General features: G+C 37.7%; 1 protein-coding gene across 2 annotated transcripts in view; it reads right to left on the reverse strand.

The window, feature by feature from the left end:
* Positions 1 to 717: 717 nt before the first annotated feature.
* The window catches only part of NR3C1 (nuclear receptor subfamily 3, group C, member 1 (glucocorticoid receptor)), a 100738-nt gene continuing 77112 nt past the window's right edge, over positions 718 to 24343 (reverse strand). For both annotated transcript variants that reach the window (XM_005881104.2, XM_005881103.2), the window contains exons 4-8: positions 20743 to 21021; positions 19152 to 19296; positions 14954 to 15084; positions 5469 to 5626; positions 718 to 4903 (exon numbers count right to left, since the gene is read on the reverse strand). In XM_005881104.2, the coding sequence (XP_005881166.1) occupies positions 4751 to 4903; positions 5469 to 5626; positions 14954 to 15084; positions 19152 to 19296; positions 20743 to 21021 (866 nt within the window). In that variant the 3' untranslated portion in view covers positions 718 to 4750. The remainder of the gene's footprint in view (positions 4904 to 5468; positions 5627 to 14953; positions 15085 to 19151; positions 19297 to 20742; positions 21022 to 24343) is intronic.

Below are 24343 nucleotides of genomic sequence, written 5' to 3' on the forward strand. Positions count from 1 at the left end.
GTAACAATGTGTGTACATACTGGGGCCCTATCTGGCATTTCTGCAATGTACCCAAGACACTGGGAAGGAGGTTTGTATACACACGTGTCCAACCACATACTGTAAGTGATGGAGGATAGTGATGGGGTTTTTCTTACTCATATGCTATCTTCAATATTTATCAGATAGTAGGTATGTCAAATTTGGTTTTTCAGCCATGATGCTTTTTTCCTTCGTAGAGAAGCGAGTATTTATAGGAAAAGTTTGTTAGATTACCCAATTCATGGATACGACCGAAACATAGTATGTGTTTTGGGGAAAATGAATAGATTGTACAGAATAGTTGTGTAACATTGCTATGACATTTACTAAATATTTATGCCTTTTTTGCAATAATTCATTTTAAAATAAGGTAAGAATTTTGGCTAGATAACGTTTACACAAAATACCATTTTTGTGACAGACGGCTGGATTTGGAGAAGCCTTCACTCAGCCCCCTTGTATAATTGGCACGTGACCACCTGAGGCATGGACGGGAAATCGGGCCTGTGGCACCAGGGTTAAGCTCCTTTTGAACGTACGCCGTACTAGCACGCAAGCACTGCTACACCGACACGCAAGTGTCCACGTTAGCATATGAAGGTATCTGAAGTGATAGCTCTACTTTCAGTAGAAAAAGGAGGAAAAGGGAGGAAAACTGGAACTGCACGAGTTCTACAGAAGCATGTCGGAGTCATGTAATGAAAAAGCAGGTTTTTTATTATGATGTTTCTCCATATTTGGCATTGCTGTAAATGGCTAACTAACATTTACTGCCAATTCAGTACAAATGTGTGGTTTGGTAATACCAGAACAGCAAATTTAAATGAAAAATAAAAGTTAAACATTTCCACACAAGATTTTACAGTCTGACATTTCACTGCGTAGATAAAAAGACTTTTTTTTTTTTACTAGAGATTATTCAGCATGAATAAAAAACTACAACTTTTATTTTTAAACAGGAGTCACTGGTTTTAATTTTTACACATTTTAAAATTACTGTGATAAAAAATAATGAAAAAGCTTCTTAATTATGCCATACACAGTATAATATAGATCTGTCCCCATTATATAGCATTTGTTTAATATACAAAATAGAATATTGACACACTTGAATCTATATGTAGTTAAGCAAGTTACTTGAGGAGGGTCTTTTCATACAGCCTTTCATCAGAAAATAAACTCCTTCTTCCAGCCATTTCCTAGCGAGGAGCTGGCCCTTTCCCAAAGACCTGGGCGCTAATCCTGCTGGACCAGGCTGACGGGGACTAGTCAGGAAAACGATGAACTTCCATGCCAAGTGGTTCAAGTGTCCTCCTTTCACTCTGATTTATTTTCCCTTTCAACTCTCAACCCAGGCACATAAGCACACATTCATCTATAGCTACTGTCTGAATGGCCGACCGAGTTCGAAGGCCACTGAGGGCTGCCATGGTTCTAGACTCCTGACAGATCAAAGTGCAATAATACTGCTCATTCCATGGAGATGCAGTTTTAGGGTATTTAACAGAGAACTAAAATGATAAGCCTCGATGATAATAGGACGTATAGATAAGTAAAACTGGAACGGCTCCCCGCCCCCGCCCCAATTCTGAAGTGAGGTTAGCATGTGGCTCTCCTTTATCTGCATGTCCAGAATCCATCCTGTGCTAACTACCAAGCTCTCCAGAGACCCTGACCCTGTTAGTTTCCCTGGGGGTGACATTTTCTTTTTCAGGAAAAGGTAGGTACTCTTTTAGGTTCCCCTCCCATAGTCTTAGACAATTGGGTACATACACCCCACAAGCACTTGCATCCCACAGCAAGGCCTGAAAACACCAAGAGGGCCATCTTCTTCTCCCAGTAATTAAAGTCTTTTCAGGGTTTGTTGGGAGTCACCTAGGCCTGTCACCAACTCTCACTGACATTACAAACTTAAAGAGCTTCAGATGGCAAGATACCACATACAGCGAAAATGAAGCTACTTTCAAATAGCACCTCCTTTTTTTCACTTAAATCCATAATTACACTCAGAGGAACAACATAATTAAGATAACTTCCTTTCCACATATTCAAAAAGGGCACAGCTTATTTTCCATCTAATGCACAGCCTCCTATAGTTTTATGAATGTCAGTTGATTTCTTTTTAACAACAAAGTGAGCATATCATTTTTTTCACTGACCTCTTATTTTTTTAAGAGCCGAGGATGCTGGGACTAAAATATGATTAATGTCTGACGTGTTTTCTGATTTTAACCATATAACATTCTATAAGTGAATAAGTTACCTTTCAGAAGTTCTTTTTGATTCTTAACACTGTGATTGATAATAATAATCAAGTGGTATTTCTTAGGCACCCAAAATTTCACATCTAGCTGGGTTACAAACCAACTTAAAATACTTTGAACCAAATTAAACCATTACAAAAGGAACATTCCCTTTTAGAGAGCATTCAAAAAGCAAATTATTACATTTTTTATTAAATAATTTCTCCAAAATACTGAAAAAATAACAAATAACATTCAAAAAGCATTCAAAGAAAACATAAACATCCTCATTTTGTTTGGAAATGAACTCTTGTAGGATAGAAAGGAATTAGTGTATTACTGGCAACCTATGAGATTCTGCATTATTTACATATTGCTGGTACCTCTGTGCGTATTATTGCCCAACTTCTCAAGCCTCTGTTTTTATGACACGGTTGGCGAGGCTGCTGTGAAAGTAACCCCGCTCTGAGACGGTGCCTGTCCGTGTGTGAGCACCACCTTGCTGGCTCCTGCTCCTACGCGTTAGCGCAAGAGGAGGCTGAGTCAGCCAGACCTGCCCTGCCAGACTCACCGCGGGAACAAGAGGGTGGTCATGCTGGGAGGCGGAGGGTTACTCCCTCTGTGATCTGTGATCTGAGATCTGAGCGGGACGGAGCCTCAGCACCAGTCTCCATCTCTCTCTTCCCCGGAGCAAACCCGTTTGGTGTTTGGGACCACTGCTGCCTGTCCTGTATGAATGCTTGCACACACTATAAATCATATAGGTTATCCACCGACATTTCTCTGACCCCTACAAAAAATATATATAACATGTCGTGATAAAACAATCTCATCTAAAAATCATTCTTATTTTACACTATACAAGCTATTTTACAATCATTTTAATAAATTGCATGTAAAGCTGCAGTAGCCCTTCCCTTCCCAGATTAGTGAATACCAATATGATATATATCTGAAACTATAACTAAATATAAAAATATATTAGAAGTTTCATATTGTTAATGTTAGATTTTCAGTTTTCTATTACACAAATAATTTGGCCACCATGAATAGAAATCGGATTTCTTGTGGCTTAATAAGTATGAGTTTTGAGTTAACAGAAAGGTGGTAAGGTGCACACAGAAAGGGCTACCACAGCTTCTATTCTGTTTAAAATGATTAATTCTCAACAGCGAGGAAAAAAATTCACAAGACTTGTTAAACTCCATGGCACACGGGGATGGGCGGGTGTGGCTTACACACGTGGGAGCCTGACTCGCAGCCTAAGTCACAGGGAGCAGCCGCCGAGCTTCCCGGCGCCACCAGGAAAGGAGACCAATTGTGACAGATGGGAATGTGAAAATGGGTGTCTAGCCACTTCTGCCACATTAGAGATTTCGTTTTTTGGGTAAAGTGAGAGGAATTGCTTGGTCTGATTAAAATCCCTCAGCTTTGTTTCCGCTGGTTCTCTGGAATCCTAACTTTTAAGAAGTTATACAAACTACAACAGAAGGTCCTGAACGGCCGGAAACTCGCGTTCTTGCCGTTAACCATTGCAGGGATAGGGCGTTAGGTGCAGACAGGGCCTCTTAGTAGTTTTTTTTTTTTTTTTTAATTAGTCTTTTGCAACCATCATCTATGGTTTACCCTGCAGGTTTGGACCAGGTAGGTGCTCGATACCAGTTAGGGTGGTTAATTTGCACAACCTCTATAATCCTCCACTGAAGCATATATATATATATATATACAAAATGTGAGCTTTTTTTGACAAGAATACTGGAGATTTGAGTCGATTTTTGTGATCTTCTGATAGCTAAGTGCCATCAGGTTAGAAGCACCAACCCATTTTCACACAGAAGATTAATGTTTAGAGTTTATTTAGGAAAGCTATGAACTAGTTGCCCATCATCTTAAACAGCTGTACAATAACTCAAATACAAAAATTAAGAAAAATGAGCAAGCGTAGTTTACTGAATATAAAGGAAATTGTTAAAACCAGACAGCAATAGCTATAAAAGGCACAGCTTCCCTTTTCTGATATACACTTGTAAACTTTTTTTTTCAGGTTTCCATGCATAAATCAAAAAATGTTATCCTAACTATACAGGGCAAATACACCAACAAAAAGTCTAGAAGATTTTGTCCAGCCAACTGTGATAAGTCTGAGCAGGAAGTTCACTGAGCAGACTGGGCACTGGTGGTTAGAGTGCCATCCTTCTCCGACAGGGAGGTGGCCCCCCCTCATTGTTTCTCATTCCTGGGATCCACCAACTATCACTTCCTACTGTTCCCATCACTGAAAAGCGAGGGCTCAACTGCTTCTGTCGCCAAGCCTTGGCCCTCTATAAACCACATGTAGTGCGTGTTTAAAACAAGACAAAAACAAACACCAGACATAAACAAAAAAGCAAAATAAAACAACATAACCGCTATAGGATAAACGATAGTTTGTACAATAAAAGCTATAAAGTCAACTTTCTTTAAGGCAACCTTTCTGATTAAGGCAGTCACTTTTGATGAAACAGAAGTTTTTTGATATTTCCACTTGAATATTTTGGTAACTGATTGGTGATGATTTCAGCTAACATCTCTGGGAATTCAATACTCATGGATTTATCCAAAAATGTTTGGAAGCAATAGTGAAGGAGATTTTCAACTACCTACAAGAGAAGATATGGTAATGATTAGCCTTAAAAACCTATCAGTGGGAACATCTCATGCTTGTTGGCCTCTCTCTCTCTCTTTTTTTAAAAATATCTGACTTAGATAGACTATACCCAATCTCTGCTGGAATTCCCCAAGTTAAAAAAAAAAAGTTAAATAAAATGAGCACTCAGGTACCAAAGACCTCTTAAATCCCTTAAACTGTTTGTAGAATTGTATGGAATTAAGTATTTCATGATGAACTGTAGTACTATAACACAGGAAAGACATATTCTAATTTAATGGATTAATCAAGCAAAGCCAGGGAATTCTATATTTAAAAAAACAGTGCTGTTGAATTCTGTACTGGCATCAGGATGCTACAGGCACATGACCAGGTGAAATAAAATTCCATAATTCCACAGGAAAACTGTGGGCCAAACTGAAGTCACAGCCTGAACTCAAACCATCATCAATATCCACAAATGGAAAATATATTGGTATACAATTACATAGACTAATTAGAACATAACTTCATATCCCGGAAAACTTTTGACACTTGGCTTTGTGATTGACACTTACCTCATGCATGGAGTCCAAGAGTTTTGTCAGTTGGTAGAACCGCTGCCAGTTCTGACTGGAGTTCCCTTCCCTCTTGACAATGGCTTTCCCCAGCTCTTTGATGTAGGTCATTCTAATCTCATCAAACAGCTCTTGGCTCTTCAAGCCTTCCTTAGGAACTAAAAGATGAAGAGGTAGTCAATTCAATAACCTTCTTGTGATAACTTTTCATATAAGCAAGTAGGGCATTTATTATTAATAGCATACTTCATGACTTAACATTGTCTATATGCTTTTAATGCACTCAATTAAAACATAAGCATTTCAAAGGATCGTGAAACCACAGCCAAGAGAATAGGGGCCAATGGGAAACTGGAGACCTTAACTTTAGGTAAATCGTGCTGATACCTTCCTCTCTAGTTCACAAAGCTGGCTTGAAGACCAAATAAATAATAGTGCCTTCCATTCTGCCCTTCAGTTTAGTTAGATATAATGAAAACTTCAACAACAGTGTTTATCCCACCAGTTACATCCTGGAATATGTGACATCACCTGTCACTTAAACCCTTAAAATCATGCAATGCATTTTGTCAATTAATGCATTAACACTGAGTTGATATGATTCCAATCTAAAGAGAAATCTGATTTTTTATGTAATACTAGAAGCCCGGTGCATGAAATTCGTGCACCAGGGGCGGGGGGGTGTCCCTCAGCCCAGCCTGCACCCTCTCCAATCTGGGATCCCTCAAGGGATGTCCGACTGTCCGTTTAGGCCCGATCCCTGTGGGACATCCCTCTCACAATCCAGGACTGCTGGCTCCCAACCGCTCGCCTGCCTGCCTGATTGCCCCCTAACTGCTTCTGCCTGCCTGCCTGATCACCCCCTAACCGCTCCCCTGCCAGCTTGATCACCCCCTAACTGCTCCCCTGCCAGCCTGATCGATGCCTAAATGCCCTCCCCTGCCAGCATGGTCGCCCCCAACTGCCCTCCCCTGCAGGCCTGGTCCCCCACAACAGCCCTCCCCTGCCAGCCATCTTGTGGCCACATGGGGGTGGCCATCTTTGACCACATGGGGCAGCCATCTTGTGTGTTTGAGTCATGGTCAATTTGCATACTGGTCATGACTAATTAGCATATCAGGGCTAATTAGCATATCCCTCTCTTATTGTGTTGGAGAGATGGTCAATTTGCATACCAGTCATGACTAATTAGCATATCCCGCTCTTATTATATAGGATATATATACCTACCTACCTACCTCCTGGGAAGGAAATATTTGCTTCCCCTTATATACTCAGAAATATAGAAAATACCTCATGAATTGTGGATCATAAAATTGGTGTGAAATAAATTTTTTAATATTACTCTTCAAAAATTGACACTAGTGGACAGTTAACCATGTTTTCACTTAATCTTACAGCGATGGTGACTTCTGTAGAGTGCGAAGTTTCTCCAAGTGCATTCCTAGGAACTCTGGTTCTGTGTTAATGGCCAGGGAAAAGAGGGTCTGATGGTCCAAATTTAAGCAAAGCTAAAGTTTAATCCAAATCGAGGCATATTTCTGAATTTCAAATTCTCAGAGATAATTATGCTGTCTCCAGAGAGGGGAAACAGCTGTTTCCCAAACTTCACTTCACCTGCTGACACCTTAGGAAATGCTGGCATAGAGGAAGAGTAGTGGGTTTAGGAGCAAGAAGTCTTAATTTAATTTTTACTTGCCCTGTGGACTTGTTTCCTACTCTTTCTCACTAAATTAAATTTTTAAAAAATTTTTTAGATATTAATGATGTAAGACACAATGTAAGTCAGGTATACAACACGATTCATATTATATATACTGTACAATGACCCCCACAAGTCTAGTTAGCATCCAGCACCATGCATTATTACAAAACTTTTCTTGTGATGACAATTTTTAAGATTAACTGTCTTAGGAACTTCCAAATATACAGTACACTATTATTAACTTACAGTCACCATGCTGTATGTACATTGTATCCCCATGCATGCCTACTATTTTATAGCTGGAAGTTTGTACTTTTTAACCCACTTCACCCATTTTCCCCAATCTCAGTCACTGGCATCCACAAGTCTGCTCTCTATACATGAGCTTGTTCTTGTTCATTTTTAGATTCTACATATTAGTGAGATAATCTGATATTTGTCTTTCTTTGACTTATTTCTCTTAGTCTAATGCAGCGGTTCTCAACCTGTGGGGTCGAACGACCCTTTCACAGGGGTCGCCTAAGACCATCGGAAAACACATATATAATTACATATTGTTTTTGTGATTAATCACTATGCTTTAATTATGTTCAATTTGTAATAATGAAAATACATCCTGCATATCAGATATTTACATTATGATTCATAACAGTAGCAAAATTACAGTTATGAGGTAGCAACGAAAATAATTTTATGGTTGGGGGTCACCACAACATGAGGAACTGTATTAAAGGGTCGCAGCATTAGGAAGGTTGAGAACCACTGGAATGCCTCCATGGTCCATTCATGTTGTCACAAATGGCAAGATTTCATTCGTTTTATGGCTGAATAATATTCCACTGAATATAAATATCTCACATTTTATCCATTTATTCACTGATGGACACTTATCTTGCTTCCATATATTGGCTACTGTAAAATGATTTGGCAGTGAACGTAGAGGTGCATATATCTTTTCAAGTTAGTTTTTTTTTCCTTTGGATAAATACCCATAAGTAGAATTGTTGAATCATATATGGTAGCTTTATTTTTAATTTGTCGAGGAACTCCCATATTGTTTTCCATAGTGGCTGCAACAATCTATATTCCCACCAACAGTAAAAGACGGTTCCCTTTATTCCACATCCTCTTCAACACTTGTTACTGTCTTTTTTTTATGACAGCCACTCTAATAGGTGTAAGGTGATATCTCATTGGTGTTTCGATTTGCATTTCCCTGATGATTAATTATATTGAGCACCTTTTCATGTACTTGGTCATCTGTATGTCTTCTTTGGAAAAATGTCTATTCAGATAATGCCTATTTTTTTCATTTGATTGTTTTTTGGCTATTGAGTTGTATGAGTTCTTTATATATTTTAGATATTACCCCCTTATCAGATATATGACTTGCAAATATCTCCCACTTGGCACACTGCCTTTATCTTGGTGGATGGTTTCCTTTGCTGTGCAGAAGCTGTTTAGTTTAATGTAGTTCTACTTGTTTATTTTTGCTTTTGGTGTCAGACCCAAAAAATCATCACCAATATTGATGTCAAGGAGCTTACCACCTATGTTGTCTTTTAGCAGTTTTATCATTTCAGGTCTTACATTCAAGTCTTTGATTGATTTTAAGTTAATAATTGTGTGTAGTGTAATATAGTGGTCCAGTTTCATTCTTTTGTATCTGGCTATTCAGTTTTCCTAACACCATTTATTGAAGAGACTGTCCTTTCCCCATTGTATATTCTTGGCTCCTTTTGTCATAAATTAACATTTTAAGAATATTAACTCTTCCAATGCAGGAGCACAAAATATCCTTCCACTTGCCTCTTCTCCAATTTTTTTCATCAATGCTTTACAGCCTTCAGTGTATAGATGTTTTTCCTCGTTGGTTAAGATTATTCCTAGGTATCTTATTATTTTTGAAGAAATTGTAAATGGAATTATTTTCTGATTTTCCTTTTCTACTAGTTTGTTATTACTATATAGAAATGCACCAGATTTTTTGCATTTTTTATTTTGTATCCTACTTTACTGAATTTATTCAGTTCCAACAGTTTTTTGGTGGAGCCTTTAAGGTTTTCTATATGTAATATTATGTCATCTGCAATTAGAGTTTTACTTCTTCTTTATCTATTTGATGCCATTTCCTTTTCTTGTCTTAATGTTCTGGCTAGAACTTACAATACTATGTTGAGTAAAAGTGGTAAGGGTGGCCATCCTTGCCTTGTTCCTGATCTTAGAGGAAAAGCTCCGTTTCTTACCACTGAGTATGATGCTAGCTGAGGAGTTGTCATATATGGCCTTTAATTGTTGAAGTATTCCCTCTGTTCCCACTTTGTTGAGAGTTTTTAGTCATAAATAGATGTTGAGTTTTGTCAAATGCTTTTTTTGCATCTTTTGAGAATACCATATGGTTTTTATCCTTTATTTGTTAATGTGGAGTATCATTCTCACAGGATTTTGATTAGGATTAGACCAAAGAACACATGAAAATGTTTTGATTTCATAAAGCAATACTTGGCACTTCTAAGATGTCCATATTAATGCAAAAATAAAGGCCACTTAATCAGGAGTGACAAGAGCCTACCCTTAGTGATATGTTAATTTTATACATTACTTATATTACAGGTAATCTAATTACTGTTAATTTTTAAAATAGTGGTTGCTTATTTATGTTTCTTTCCTGCTGGTTACCTGAATTCTAAAAGTAATTATGGGAAAATCCCTATCTGATATTTATATTTAAAAGAATTTCATCCATTCCAAATTATCCTTGTAGTTTCATGAATTTTTGCTTTATGTTGTTAGAGGTCATATATTTACAAATATTTTCCTGGTGAGTGGAATGCTTTATGTAATGAGTATCTTTAAATATAGAACTTTTTCTTTCTTGCCTTAAAGTCTATTTTGATAGTAATGCAGCTGCTTCACCTTTCTTTTGGTTAAAGCAGTGGTCAGCAAACTATGGCTCACAGCCCAATCCTCACCTCAGCCTGTGTTTGTAAATGTTTTGTTGGAAGTCAGCCAGGCCTGTGTTCCTGCCACAGGGGGCAGAGTTGAGTAGCTATATCAGAGACTATGCAAAGCTGAAAACATTTACCATCTGGTCCTTTACAAAAAAGCTTGCCATTCCTGGGTTATACCATGCATAGTATATCCTCTCACTTTAGCTGTTAAATATCTTTATTGAGAGATTCCTCTTGTGAAATTACTGATATATTTGAATTTATCTGTGCCATCTGTTACTTCCTCTGATGATGCTTTTCCCTGCTCCTCTCGTTTCTTTCATTCTTTTGGATTGTTTTTGTTTGTTTTCTTGTGTTTTTTTTTTTTTTACCATGTTATCCTTTTTCCCCTAATGCTTTGGAACGTTATATACATGTTGTATTTCTAGTTGTCATCCTTAAAATTTAAACACCCATTCTTACTTTACCAAATTCTCATTTTTGCTTATATGTAATTAATGTGTATTTTAGTTCTATTTTTTAACCCCCCCCGAAGACATTATTACTGTTATTTTATTCAGTAAAGTTTAGTTTAAATCTATTTAGATATTTACCACTTCCTTTGTTTGTTTTTTACCACTTTTTTTTACCTTCTTAAAGATGTCATTACTTCCCTTTTGCCTAAGTACATTTTGTAATATTATATACAAAGTTTAGTGGCAAACTTTGTTTGAGCCTCCACTAACAACAACAACAACAACAAAAGACTATTGATATGTTTAGACCATTCACATTGAAAAGCAATTGTCTGATATAGCTGGATCACTGTCTGCCGTGTTTATAGCCATTATCTGCTCTTGGCATTTGTTCTTTGTTTCCTTTTTAATCTCCCCCCCCCCCCCTTTTTTTTTTTTTTTTGCTATTTCTAGTTTTCATTAAGCATTTTATATGACATGTTTTCTCTCCTTTTAGTATGTCAATTATTACTTCTTCTCAAAGTTTTTTTTTTTCATAGAGGTGATAAATGGTGATGAAAAATAAATACAATTTTTGTTAGTGGTTGCCCTAGAGTTTGCATTGACAACTACAGTTGATCCTTAAACAATGTGGGAATTAGGGATACAGATCCCCTTGCAGGTGAAAATACAGGTATAATTTCTGACTCTACAGGTGGCTCTTCCTATCTGTGGATTCAACCGATTGCAGTTGGGAATGTGAAAATACTGTTTTCAATCTGCATTTGGTAGAATCCAAGGATGCAAAACCCATGGATACAAAGGGCAGACTCTACTTATTGAAAAAAAAAGAAAGAAAAAAAGCTGTGAATAAATGGACCAGAGCAGTTCAAACCCATGTTGTTACCGTACAACTGCAGTCTACATTAAAACAGAGTATTCCTAATTTCTCCCTCCCATCCCTATTAACATTGTGGTCACTCATTCAACTTACCCATATGTTGTGCTCAAACAATATACATTGTTATTAATACTTTAAACAGTTGTTAGATTAATTATGAAAAAAATACAATTTTATCTTCATCTATTCCTAACACTCTTCCTTTCTATATGTAGATCCATGTTTCTGACCTGTATCATTTTCCTTTCCTCTAAAGAACTTCTCTTAACACTTTATGAAAGGCAGATCTACGAGTAACTGATTCTCTCGAGTTTTGTTTGTCTGAGAAGGTCTTTATTTTGCTTTCACTTTTAAAGGGAATTTTCACTGAATACAGAATTATAAGTTGATTTTTTCCCCTTTCAACACTAAATATGTGATTCCACTCTTGCTACATGGTTTCTACTGATGACAATTCAGCAGAACATATTTCTTGTCCTTGTTCCACCATAGGTAAGCTGTTCTTTTCCCCAAACTGGCTACTTTCAAGATTTCCTCTTTATTTTTTATTTTCTGCAGTTTGAATAAAATAGGCCTAGGTGTAGATTTTTTGGCATTTATCTTTCTTGGCACTTTCTGAGCTTCCTAGATTTATGTTTTGGTTCCTGCCATGAATTTTGGAGAAGTATTAGCCATTATTACTTAAAATATTGCTTCTGTTCCTTTCCTTCTTTTACTTGATATTCCCATTACTTGTATAGTACACCTTCTGTTGTAACTTTCCCCACTGTTCTTAAATATACTGTTCTATGTTTTTTCATTTTTTTTCTCTTTGCACTTGAATTTTGTAAGTTTCTACTGAGTGTTTTCAAGCTCAATGATTCTTTCCTTGGTGTATCTAAGAGCCCATCCACAGCATTCTTCATTTCCATATTACAGTATTTTTAATTTCTAGCATTTCCTTTTGATTCTTTCTTAAAATTTCCACCTCACTGCTTACAATATCCATGTGTTCTTACATGTTGTTTACTTTTTCCATTAGTCTTTAACATATTAATCATAGGTATTTCAAGTTCCCTATCTGATAATTACAACATTTGTGCTATATCTATGTCTTATTCTAATGTTTGTTTCTTCTTACCTTGCAATTTTTTGCAAAAAGCTAGAAATTATGTGAGGTTTTATGTTAATCTGGCTAGGGATAAAGCTGCGTTAAATGTTTGGTGTGGGTATTAAGAGGTTCCAGTTTCCTTTTTATTCCCCCTCCTTCCGCCCCGTTGTCTTTCTTTCCTAAATACCCGTAATTCTGCAGCTTTCTCCATTGTAATTCAGTTCTTCCCACTGGAACCCTGATCATATGGTGGTAAGGTGGGATGTTTAATACTTTTATGATTAAATCTTTTTAATAGGCTTTGTCCCTGGGCTGTGTCCTTCAGAAATGTTTCTGGACCTTTCCCCCCCTTCTCTTACATGATATAGAAAGGTTGGAATGGCCTACTTCCCCAGGTCAGATAAAGCTTTGTTACAGCAGTTTCCCTTAGTGCGCAGAAACATGAGGGGATCTTTCTCAGGTCTTCACCATGGGAACCTGGTGGGGCTTTAGGTGGTAAACCCCAAGGAAGTATGGGGACAAGCCCCCTGCCAATACTGGGTCCCAAGAGTTCTTAACTCTCAGGCTATTCCTCACTGGGTCTCCAGAATTCATCAAAATGACCGAAGTGTTACTACCAGTTACTGGCTCCAGCAGCTTCTCTTCCAGGAAGCTCATTCTAGCTGTGTTTCTCTACATTTGCCTTCTCTACCGACTCTGAGGTGGTGGTTTGCCTTGTCATCTCAATTCTCTGATGGATCTAAGAAAAGTCACCGATTTTCAGTTTGATCAGCTTTTCCTTATTGTGAGGATAGCTCCGAAGCTGTTTACTTGTCAGAGCTGAAACTGAAGTCCACCTTCATTTAGCATTTTAGAAACATCATTCCATTTTCTTCAGTAGCTGTTGTTCGGTTAAATTCCTTCTCCTTTGAAGATGTTTTCTCTCTCCTGTTCAGTGATTTTCTTGTTAACTTTGCTGTTCAGACAGCTGGATTTTATTAATATACTATGTGGAATTCATTGCACTGCCTGGATATAGGGTTTGGTGTCTTTTTAAAATTATGGAAACTTTTCAGCCATTACCTCTCTTTGTATAATTACTTTTCTCTTTCACCTTTCATTTTGGATTTCTGATGATTATGTGAAACCAGAACTTTTTCCAGCTGGTGTACGGTGAATGGGTTATCAATGTGTTACGATAATGATTTGCTCTTCTGGTTGCAAGTGGCCTCATTCATTTACCTCAGTGTGCTATGCTGTACAGATGCTGTTTTTATGTTCATTATGACATGAAAATTTCGAATTACAAAGCATTGTTTTAGAGCTCCTCCCTTAATCACTGTTTGCTCAAATAACACCAAGCTCACATCTTTAACACATGTGCTGCCATTGGTAACCTGAAAGGAGTCTCTAGCGATGATATTTACCTTTAGGTTTTTTAAGGGGTTGTGGAAATTTTTCTAGCCTTGATTATTATTAATACTCCTTAAATCTAAGAACATAAAACAAGTTTTTGTAGAACAAAGAATTACAACAGCTTAAATAGTCATGTGCAACATCTACAGCTTACAGTTATTTGACAACTTTGAAGCCACAGTTTCTAATAGAATACAGACTTTTAAAAAATTACAAGTTTACTTATTTGTATATGAAAAAGTTATTCATCCATCAACTCAGTATTTTATAAACATTAACCTGATATATAATTTTTACTGGAATGGTCTAAAGTTTATAATAACGACTGGTTCACATTCTTATTGAAAATGCCAAAAATATCACAATTTTACTAATATAGACACGATACTTTGTGTTTTTCAAAAGTTATCTAGTTTTAACTAAGTTTTAACTTGCTAGGTGAGATTAGCCTCACTAAAGCTTATATACAGTAACTTTATCTAAACTTTCAAGGTGGTTTTATAAACTCTTGTTGTCGTTTTCTAGATAGAATACCTCTGCCCAACAGTCCCGCTCGGATGCTGCATTAGCCAGTCCTCTAATAGTAATCATGCACACCTTGTGTAGGATGAATCTTTTCCCCATAATGTCTTATACATGGTAGTACTCGACGTATAAGTAAAATTTTTTGACAAAGTTGCAATGTAGTAGAAAAACCAAAATCATTCCAGTTGGTTTGCTTTTTCCATGCCTCCTACAGAGGTCACAGGAAGGAGGAAGTCTACACATTACAGATCAACAGACACCCCTATGCAACTCACACACCTCTATTTCTCCATGACATCTATGTCTTATTAATCTTGGTGTATGTTATGGGCTGTGCCTTTCTAAAAGTTTACATTTATGAAAACCTATCAGACTAGCAGGAAATAGTAGACATATCTGATATAAGTATTAGTGCTATGTATACAAATAAACCTTTGTTTCTACATTTCATGCTTCATATAGAAGTGAACAGTGTTCTACAAACCTGATGAGAGAAGCAGTAAGGTTTTCATGCAGAGATATTCTTCATAAGATACCTGAAGCCTTTGTAACTCAGAGGAAACATATAGCATGTGTTTACATTGGTCATACATGAAGGGTAGAGACATCCTTTGCCTGTGAAAGACAAATATCAGTGTTTGAATTAGAAATAAGTACTGCTTGTTCCATGAAGGAAAACCTAACGATTACGATTAATGCTAATTCCCTACAGATGAGAAGTTTCCTTAAACTTGTTCCTGGGTCTAAAGCATATAAAGAGACTACTGAACAATGTAATTTTACATTGAAGAAGTTATTTTTCCATCATGCACTCCATGAACTATTTTATTTACTTAAGTGTTTAGAACTTATTACTTCTACAGGATTTATTACCACTTGCTCTTTTATGGTAGCATCCAAATATGGCCAACTAGACAACACAGCTTTAGATCCTACCCATTTAAAAATCAAAAGGCATTTTCTCTCATGGTATTCCATTCTAAAGACAACTATGAGTGATACTGTATATAGTTATGCAGAGGGTCGGAATTCGACTCTAGGCTTTCTTAGACCCCATATCTGCCTCTGACAGACATTATTATCTCCTAATGAAAGGTACCAAATTAATTCTCAACAACCACGATCACATCTACGAGTTTCAAATAGATCCCTAAAGTTTGCTAATTTCTTAAGTGAAACCAAGAGCCTGAAACTGTGCCCAGTTCACAGATTTAAAAATACTTCAAGATCTATGTGTATTTTTTTCAAAGTTTTGACAGAAAGTGATCTTGGACTTAACAGATAAAAAAGTTTTTACTTTTTTTATATGATAAAAATATTTATTTCTTTATATGATAAAATAAATCAGACATGAATGGCATACTGCCAAAGTGATGACAGGAGCTCTATGATGCTTCAAATTTAAAATCTGCTTTTAGTAAAGAGGCATCTTCGCAATGCTCCAATAGGAATTAAGCTTTCCTTTTCTGTGAGGTATCTTTTTCTCATTTAGCTTCCATTATGTTGTAATCGACAGTTACAGCGTAGTAGAGTAAAAAAATAATTCTAGTTGGCTGCTAAAAAATAGTATTTTCTACAACTTTCTGACCTAAGGACAATGATGATAAACTTTTACAAGCTACACAGATGGTCCGAACTTGAATGTATACTTTCTGACCCCCAAATCTGCCTACCCCAGACACCAGAGTAGTGGGGAAACACAGTGAGCTCAAGAAAAAGGGGGAAGAAGCCTTCCCACTTCAAAACAAAAAGAGAATGTGAAATCAGAATGGCCTCTTCAAAGCTATTGTTCGGATAAGCCATGTACCCTCCAACAGAGCTGGACACAGAGAAAAACATTTCTGTAATACCTACTTCGTGTAAAGAATGTAAGTGGCACAATCAGGTTATGTGGTGATTGTTACGCAGTGGTTTGAATGGTTCTCTTTTTGGCAACAGTGAAGGTGACTTCCTCTCTGACACAGGCACCTTGAGAGTGTGTCTGTATGGAGATCTGGTCTGGCCAAGCACATGGCAGTGCCTGTCAGTAGGTGACAGGGATATGGCTCTTCCTTGGAATACAGAGTGAGCATATATGTTTCACATGCCTCTTGCTTCTCACTGTGAGGCTTGGTCCTTTTCCTTCAGGTCTTAGTTCAAATGACACCTCCCAAAGCCATGAGCCACCCTATCTGAAATAGACATCTCTCTAGTAAAAACTCTATCATAATCTGAAATTTTATTTATTTGGTGGTTATCTGTGTCTCCCCAACTACAGTGCACGCAGTAAAGGTGAGGAGCTTTGTTGGTCATGTTCTCTGCTCTAGCACCAGGCAACACATATGGGGTGTGATGAGTATTTGTTGTTCCCCTTTAATCAATCTCTACATCATGTTACCTATCCTCTTTTTGAAATATTCCACAGGCGTTTTGCTCCTAGAATAAAATCTAAACTCTATTTAATGACATAAAAAATTCTCCCTTTGGTCCCCACCCACTTCCCTAAACTCACACAATATCCTCAGTGACTTTCTCTAAATTCCTCACATATACCAAAGTTGTTTCCAGCCTTTGCAATCATTTCTTCTACCTGGAATGCCCTCCCTTTCAAACAGTTTGTTCTGTTTCCTGCTCAGCTATTTAGCGAGGTCCTCCATGCTAATGAAGCACGTACTCCCCCTCCTCCCCTCCATCACATATTATACCATGGCTCTCCAAAATAAGTTGGGTCATGTGGTTTCCCCCATCAGATGTTAACAGGGGCATCATCTGTTGTATTCGCTGTGTGTAACACAGAGTCAGGCATTTGGTCAATACTCGTGTAACACAGAGTGAATACTGTGCTAGAAGGTAAGTGTCACCAATAGAGAAACAGCACCACATTTAATTCAATAGCTCAACCAGGTTTTTTTAGACTAACTCTGTATGCAGCTGGCCTAACAGAGGGAAAACTTGAACTCTCTGCGTAGGTAGTTCCTATTTATCATGCCAGATACATAGTCTTGCAATGACCTCGTGTGTCCTGAATCTAGAACCACCCTACTACCTGCAGCTTCCTGTACAAGGTCCAAGAATTTCCTTTACAGTATCTGGAGCTGGTATCATCCAGTCTCCACTAAAACACTTAGAGTAATGCGAGCTTACTACATCATAAGGCATTTAACACTCAGCTCAAAGATGCTTTTCTATAACTTCTACCCGTTATTTTTGTGCCTGGCACCCCCAAGAGATAAAACAATGTGTTTTCATTATCTTCACAGAATATCTCTTCAGGCTATCCTCACTGCTTTCAAGTCTCCTTTTCTCCAAATATCTCCTTTCATCAACAAATATTAATTTCCAAACTCCTTGCTACTCTGGACATGTTTAAAATTGTTACTGTTATTTTTAATATGGCATCCAGTTTTGAACACAAACTGCTGACGATGCTTGACTCACAAGCAATGGCACTATTATTCCAATAATGTGGTTTAAGAATTCAATATTTTTTGAACCCTTGTCAATACTAAGAACTCAGAACTCACAATTAAAGAAATATCCAGCTTTTTTTCATATAAACCCCCTTCATTTACTCCATAGGTGTGGGTTTGAATAAAGGAGATAAGCTGGTGTGTTTGTAAAATGTATCATCTTGAGTGGGAATGATGAGTATGTGAAGGAGAAGGAGAGAGGCCAGGTCTGGAAAGACGGAAACCACACTGAGTGTCCTGGGTGGCGGGTGAGGAGACACTGTGCGTTGGGGATACACGAGATGTGAGCACACTGTGCTTAAGGAAGAGCAAATTAGCCAGCGTGATGGTGGACAGGTGGGAGGCAGAAAGCTAGTTAGGAAACTCCTGCAATGAGTTAAGGGGGAACGGATGTCTGAAACACTTCACAGAGAGCACAGGCACAGGAGGCCAGAGAATAGCTGATTTATGAAATCTTAAAGCGTGGCTGGTTCTCTCCCAATTAAAAAAAAAAAAAAAAACAGAACAAAAAACTTTTGTTCCCATGTTCTTTTCAAGTAATAAATGTGGTGAGCCTTGCCATGCGAGGAGCTAACTGTTCTCTCTGGATCTGTGCTTCCCACTCCTCAGCTGGGATGCCTCACCTGTCCCTGCGAGCAACATGAACTGTATTGTGCTTTTTCTGACTGGAATAGGGTGATGTCATTAACCCATTGTATGCCATAAACGTCTGTAGACGCAAGCGGCAGACCTTCCCTACACACCATGTGTATCTATAAAAAAAAATGTTTTCCCTAAGTTGCAACCCTGACCAACTTTAAAATCATTTTTCGTGAGAATTTTCAGCTGAAAATATTCAAGAACACCCAAATTGTGAGTAATGTATTTATTTGTATAATATTCATTGCAAATTTTTTTTTAAATTAAATTCAAAATATCTTGGCATGTGGGGATGGTTTCCTTTTTGGACGCGTGGCAGTTAACTGGTTAAACAATGCGCCGCAGGATTCCTTTTTATTTGCTATAGACTTTGAAACCCAGAGATGCTCCCTGTTTAAGAAATATCCTGGGACAGTAACAATGCCACTTGTACATTCGCTCTGTTATACTTGGCTTGCCTTAGCCTTGATAAACAATTCTATTTCAGGTTTTCCCAGTTCCATGATACCTGGTAGCATTGACAGTCCATCAGGAAAACATCAGCTGGTGATAATATCCTATGAATACAGGGAAAATGACTCACAAGTGACTTACTCGTTAATAACCAAATCAGGAGCAAAACACAGCATGTTTGCATTTGATTGTCTGTATGATCTCCAGCCCAGGGCAAATGCCATGAGGAACATCCATGAATATTGCAGTAGGGTCATTTGGTCATCCAGGTGTAAGTTCCTGAATCCTGAGTTAAGAGAAATAAAGGTGTGAGGAAAAGCTATAGTTGCCAAAGCAAAGATCATCTCTATGGAAACTGCTAAAGACCAGGTATGAACTAGTCTTGTTGGGGGACCTCTAACAGACAGTGACATGTAGCAAGCACCCAGCTGCTCAGTCTCCCTTGGTGACATGTGAAGATCAAAGCCCTCAGTGCTTTGTAATAGCATTCAATGTTCAAAACCTTCAGAGCAGCCAGTTTTTGTCACCTCTTGCCTACTTAAGTAAATATAAACTCACCTTTTGCCTACTTAAGTAAATATAAACTTAACTAGAGGCCCGGTGCATGAAATTTGTGCACTGGGGGGGGGGCAGTCCCTCAGCCCAGCCTGTGCCTCTCACAGTCCAGGAGCCCTCGGGGGATGTCTGACTGACGGCTTAGGCCCAATCCCAGAAGCCCTGAGCCAGGCTCACAGCTGGTGAGCACAGCGGCGGTGGTGGGAGCCTCTTCCACCTCTATAGCAGCACTAAGAATGTCCAACTGATGGCTTTCTACCTCTTTCCTCTGACAGTGTAGGGATGAGAAAAGGTCAGTCACTTCAGTCTTCCCTGTCTCTGGCTGTGTGAACAGAGCTTGTCAATTCCCCTCTAGCTGTAAAGTCAGGGAGCCTTAAAATATTCTACTTTAGTCCATTTTGACAGTGTTACCATGTCTAATTTTTACCAATTTTACAAATAACCAGATTTTTAAAAGTGATACAATGAAGGAAAACAAACTGAAATCTAAGAAATAGTTTACATTTTCTTCTCCTACTTAAGTGTAAAAGGAATTCTGAGTAAGTCCTGTTAACTCTGTGATGTTACATCATCCTATCTGAAAAGCAGGGAGCAGTGTAAAACTTTTACTATAGACTCTCCTATAACTAGAATGAGGAACAAGATAACATGGGACCATGATGATAAAGATCCAGAATGTTTTTGCTTAAGAAACAGACTCACAGAACAAATCGGTAGTTGCCATAGGAGAGGAGGGGGATGGATGAAAAAAATGAATAAGAGGTACACACTTTCAGTTACAAAATAAGTCATGGGGATGTAATGTACAGCACAGGGAAGAGTCAATAATATCTTAACAACTTTGTACGGTTACTGGGCATAGCATAGTGATTATATCATCAAGTATAAAAATGTAGAATCACTATATGTTGTATACCTGAAACTCATACAATCTATAATAATAAAAGCATAATATGCTAATTAGACCGGATGTCCTTCTGGATGAAGCCGGGCTGCGAGAGAAGCCTGGGTCCCGGGTGCCAGAGGGAAGCCGTTGTCAGCAGCCAGGGGAAGGAAGGCCTACTCTTGCACGAATTTCGTGCATCGGGCCTCTAGTAGTGTATAATAGCAACTATAATTTTTTTAAAAAGGAAAATACAAAATATGTGTCTTAGCTGTGTCACCGTTTGCACCTTACCTGGTATTGCCTTTGCCCATTTCACTGCTGCGATCACCTGTCGCCCACCTAACATGTTGAGTGTGGTCATGATCCGCCAAGCAGAGTCTGGGGAAGAACAATCATATCCTGCATACAGCACCTCCGGCTCAATGACCTCCAGCAGTGACACCAGGGTAGGGGTGAGTTGTGGTAATGTTGCAGGAACTATTGTCTTGTTAGCAGAATTTTCAGAAGTTTCCTGTGAGACCCCGGTAGTGGCCTGCTGAATTCCTTTTATCTTTTTCTTTGTTTTTCGAGCTATGAGTATTAAAAAAACACACACACAGAAATAAGTTGTGATGGGAGGTGGCAAAGTTTATTGAAGAGTTATTTTAATTTCTCAAACTATTTAGATACGAAAGAGTAGAAATGGGTGGTTTTTTTTTAGCAGTTATGATAGTGACATGGAAAAAGAAAGGACCAAGAGAAATCCATTTGTATATTAATTTCTGCTACAAATAAGTTACTTCTTTATTATAGTTATATTTTATACAACATTAAGTGTCTTACAATACTATATTAAAGCAGTCTAAACAAATCACCTTCATAGATTCTTTTATAAATTAATTTCTGCCTCACTTTCACTTTAAAGTCAAAATTTTCATTGGTTAAAGGCAAATTTCTTTTACTATCAATTGAAATAAAGAATCTAAACTTGTAATACCAAACTAGAAACTCTGGCTTAAGGTTACTCTAAATTATAATAACTTGTATAGTGAGGAGAGCTATACTGTTTACAGCCATGCACAAACTCCCCTTCTTATCAAGAGACAATGACATGGCAGATCACACACTGAAGACAGTAGTAGTTCTAAGAGCAGAAAAATCCACTTTTTTTTTAACCTATAATAATGGATACTATTTAGAACTAAAAACATGAGGGAGATGAAGAGAAAAACTTTACATTTCTTCACATAAATTACCAGTGGGTAATTTTCCTTTTATAAGAGATTTCTATTGATGACTATAATCCTAAAGCATCCATTTTCATATTATATGTAAAGTAACTAAAGCTCTCTTGTAATTTTGACTTAGTTTGGAACAGTGTAATCAAATGACAGCACGGATTCTGTAGATTTCTGAGTAAATGAAGTCTTACTCTTTGTTGTTTAGTGACAAATAAGAATTACATTATTATTTTTTAGCATATGTGCTGCTGAAGTGAGCACAGAATTATAGGATTCTTGAAGAGAAAGTACGCAGAGCTCCAGGGAAGGGTAAGGACTGTCATTTATATGAATAGGGAAATGTACCTTTCTCAGTTATCAGAGATGCAAACACATTTTGCTAATGGAAAAGTGCTAATCACCTTTACACATAAAAGACAGTTTGTTGAAGATAGATTTTGTGGCAGGAACTATTATCCCAATGTCTGGTGTTAGAGAAAAAATCCTGCCATTTCCATTGAGTAGAATAGTCCCACTTCTTACTTGCTCTGTGCTGAGTGTGGCACTGAGAAACTTCAGAATTTTTAGTCAACATTTCAAAACAGGATCATGCCAACTTTCATTTATTTCCCACACTATACTGGAGACACAGTACGGTGCAGCGGTAAAGAGCACAAGTCTGAAGCCACCATGGCTGACTCTCAGGTATTGGTGCAAATTATTTTCTGGGCCTTAGTTTCCTCTTCTATAAAATGAGGAGAATATTAGCACCTACCTTGTAGGGTGGTGGAGAATTAAGTCTGGTAAAATGTGTAAAATGCTTAGGACAGTTCCTGGCACACATTACATGCTAGGATAAGAATGTCAGTACCTCAACTGCCCTTAGCATATTTTGAGTTCAGACAGTGCAAGTCTACAGAGGAGTGATAGCGTTTTAAAAAGGACATAAGGAAACCCTCTAAACAATCAAAAGTATCTCAATGAAGCCCAGATCTCAAAACCAGGGCATGTACTTGGTTGACAAAGTGAAAGAACATGCACGACCCAAATCAACCTACTGAAATCGGACTGTACACCCTCAATGAACTCTAGCTTTAAAATGCCGAGACTGTGTGTTCACACTCCACATTAGAACCAAGAGGAAAGGATATGACAAGCTGGGAGATTAAATTTTAAAAAACCTTCTGTGACTCAGCACATAATTAGTTTAATTTCTTACTATTCACCTACAGTCCTAAATGAGGACTGATGCCTCTGAATAAAGCTCAAAGAGCACATCCAATGGCGGGGTACTGACTAGAGCAAGAAAGGGCACTAGGATGTTTCCACAGAACTTTAGCAAGGAGTTCTTAATTGAATACATTAAGAACTTACTATTTTAAAGCAATTTAGTTAATAAGATTTTTCCTGTATATGAAGTTTCTGACTCCTTGGAGCATATGGTAGATTAATGTTCAATATGTGATCTCTACGGAAGTATTCTCAAGTCCGGGATAGCTCCACTTCTTTGTTAATAAAAGTAGAGACATCTTAGTTTAGAAGTTAGCTTTAAGATATTAGATATGAAATCTAATAATGTCATAAGCCTCCTTGCCTTTAAATTCCACTTGACTCTCTACACTAAAAATAAAGCTGTATTTTGGAAAGATTACAATACAACTTAAAATGAAGTATAGAACATTTGGGATCACCATTAAAAACCTTTATCTGTTTTCAAATGCTAGGCACTTCAGGCCAGGAAGAAGGCTGCCTTAAAATATACCTTGAGAATTCTTTGGTAGGGGCAGCAGTACTAAGTTACTTTTATGGAGAGAATTGGGCTCTGAGTGAGCCAGTGGCTTCTGCGAAGTTACTCTGGGGTTATCATGAAATTTCCTGGCTTAGGGGAAACACTCCAATGAACAAAAGAATATTTATAAAGATTATATTGTTCTTAAGTATTATGGTCTGCTAGACTATTATGGTCTGCTAGACACTTCTGGCACTTACTCCAAATAAAGGTTTTATATACACTGGAATAATTGAACACAAAAATGAAGCTTTTTTACTAAAACCACACCTATGCAAAAACTCTATGAACTTCGATATTTAAAAGCCTTTCGGTTTTTCTACAAATTATCAACTGCATGGTATGTGCTAATAGTTATATTATTAAATGACAAACTGGAACTATGTAGTCACATCTATAAATCTTTGTATTTAAAAACACGTGCATAGTACGTGCTAGAAAGCTCTAACAGTCTCCTATCAAAAGAACCACGTGGCTTCCATCCTCCCTCTAATATCACCATGTCTTGTTTAGTTGATCGCTCTTTATAAGATTGGCTTTTCTAAAATACAAATCTGATCATGTCCTCTGCCATTATTTTCACCTAATTCCTACTCAGCTTTTTTAGACCTAAAATTCAATGTTGCTTCTTCCAGGACGGAATTAGGTGACACTATTCCGTTTGCAGTGAGCCACCCTGTTTTGTGATTTGACTCTAGAACCTAACTAGACAGGTAATTCCTAGAATACAGGCACTGACTCATTGTCTTGTGCCTGCCTTCTTGGTGAGCACTGCGGAATGAAATGCTGCTATCACAACAAATAGTAAGCACATGGGCTGTTAGATCACCATCACCACCTTCACCGAACTTGCAATTTCAGTCAAAGCAGAATTCCTAACTTTCCAGAGGAACATTTTTAAACG

The sequence above is a fragment of the Myotis brandtii genome, unplaced genomic scaffold, assembly GCF_000412655.1.
Source record: "Myotis brandtii unplaced genomic scaffold, ASM41265v1 scaffold668, whole genome shotgun sequence".
Lineage (NCBI taxonomy): Eukaryota > Metazoa > Chordata > Mammalia > Chiroptera > Vespertilionidae > Myotis > Myotis brandtii.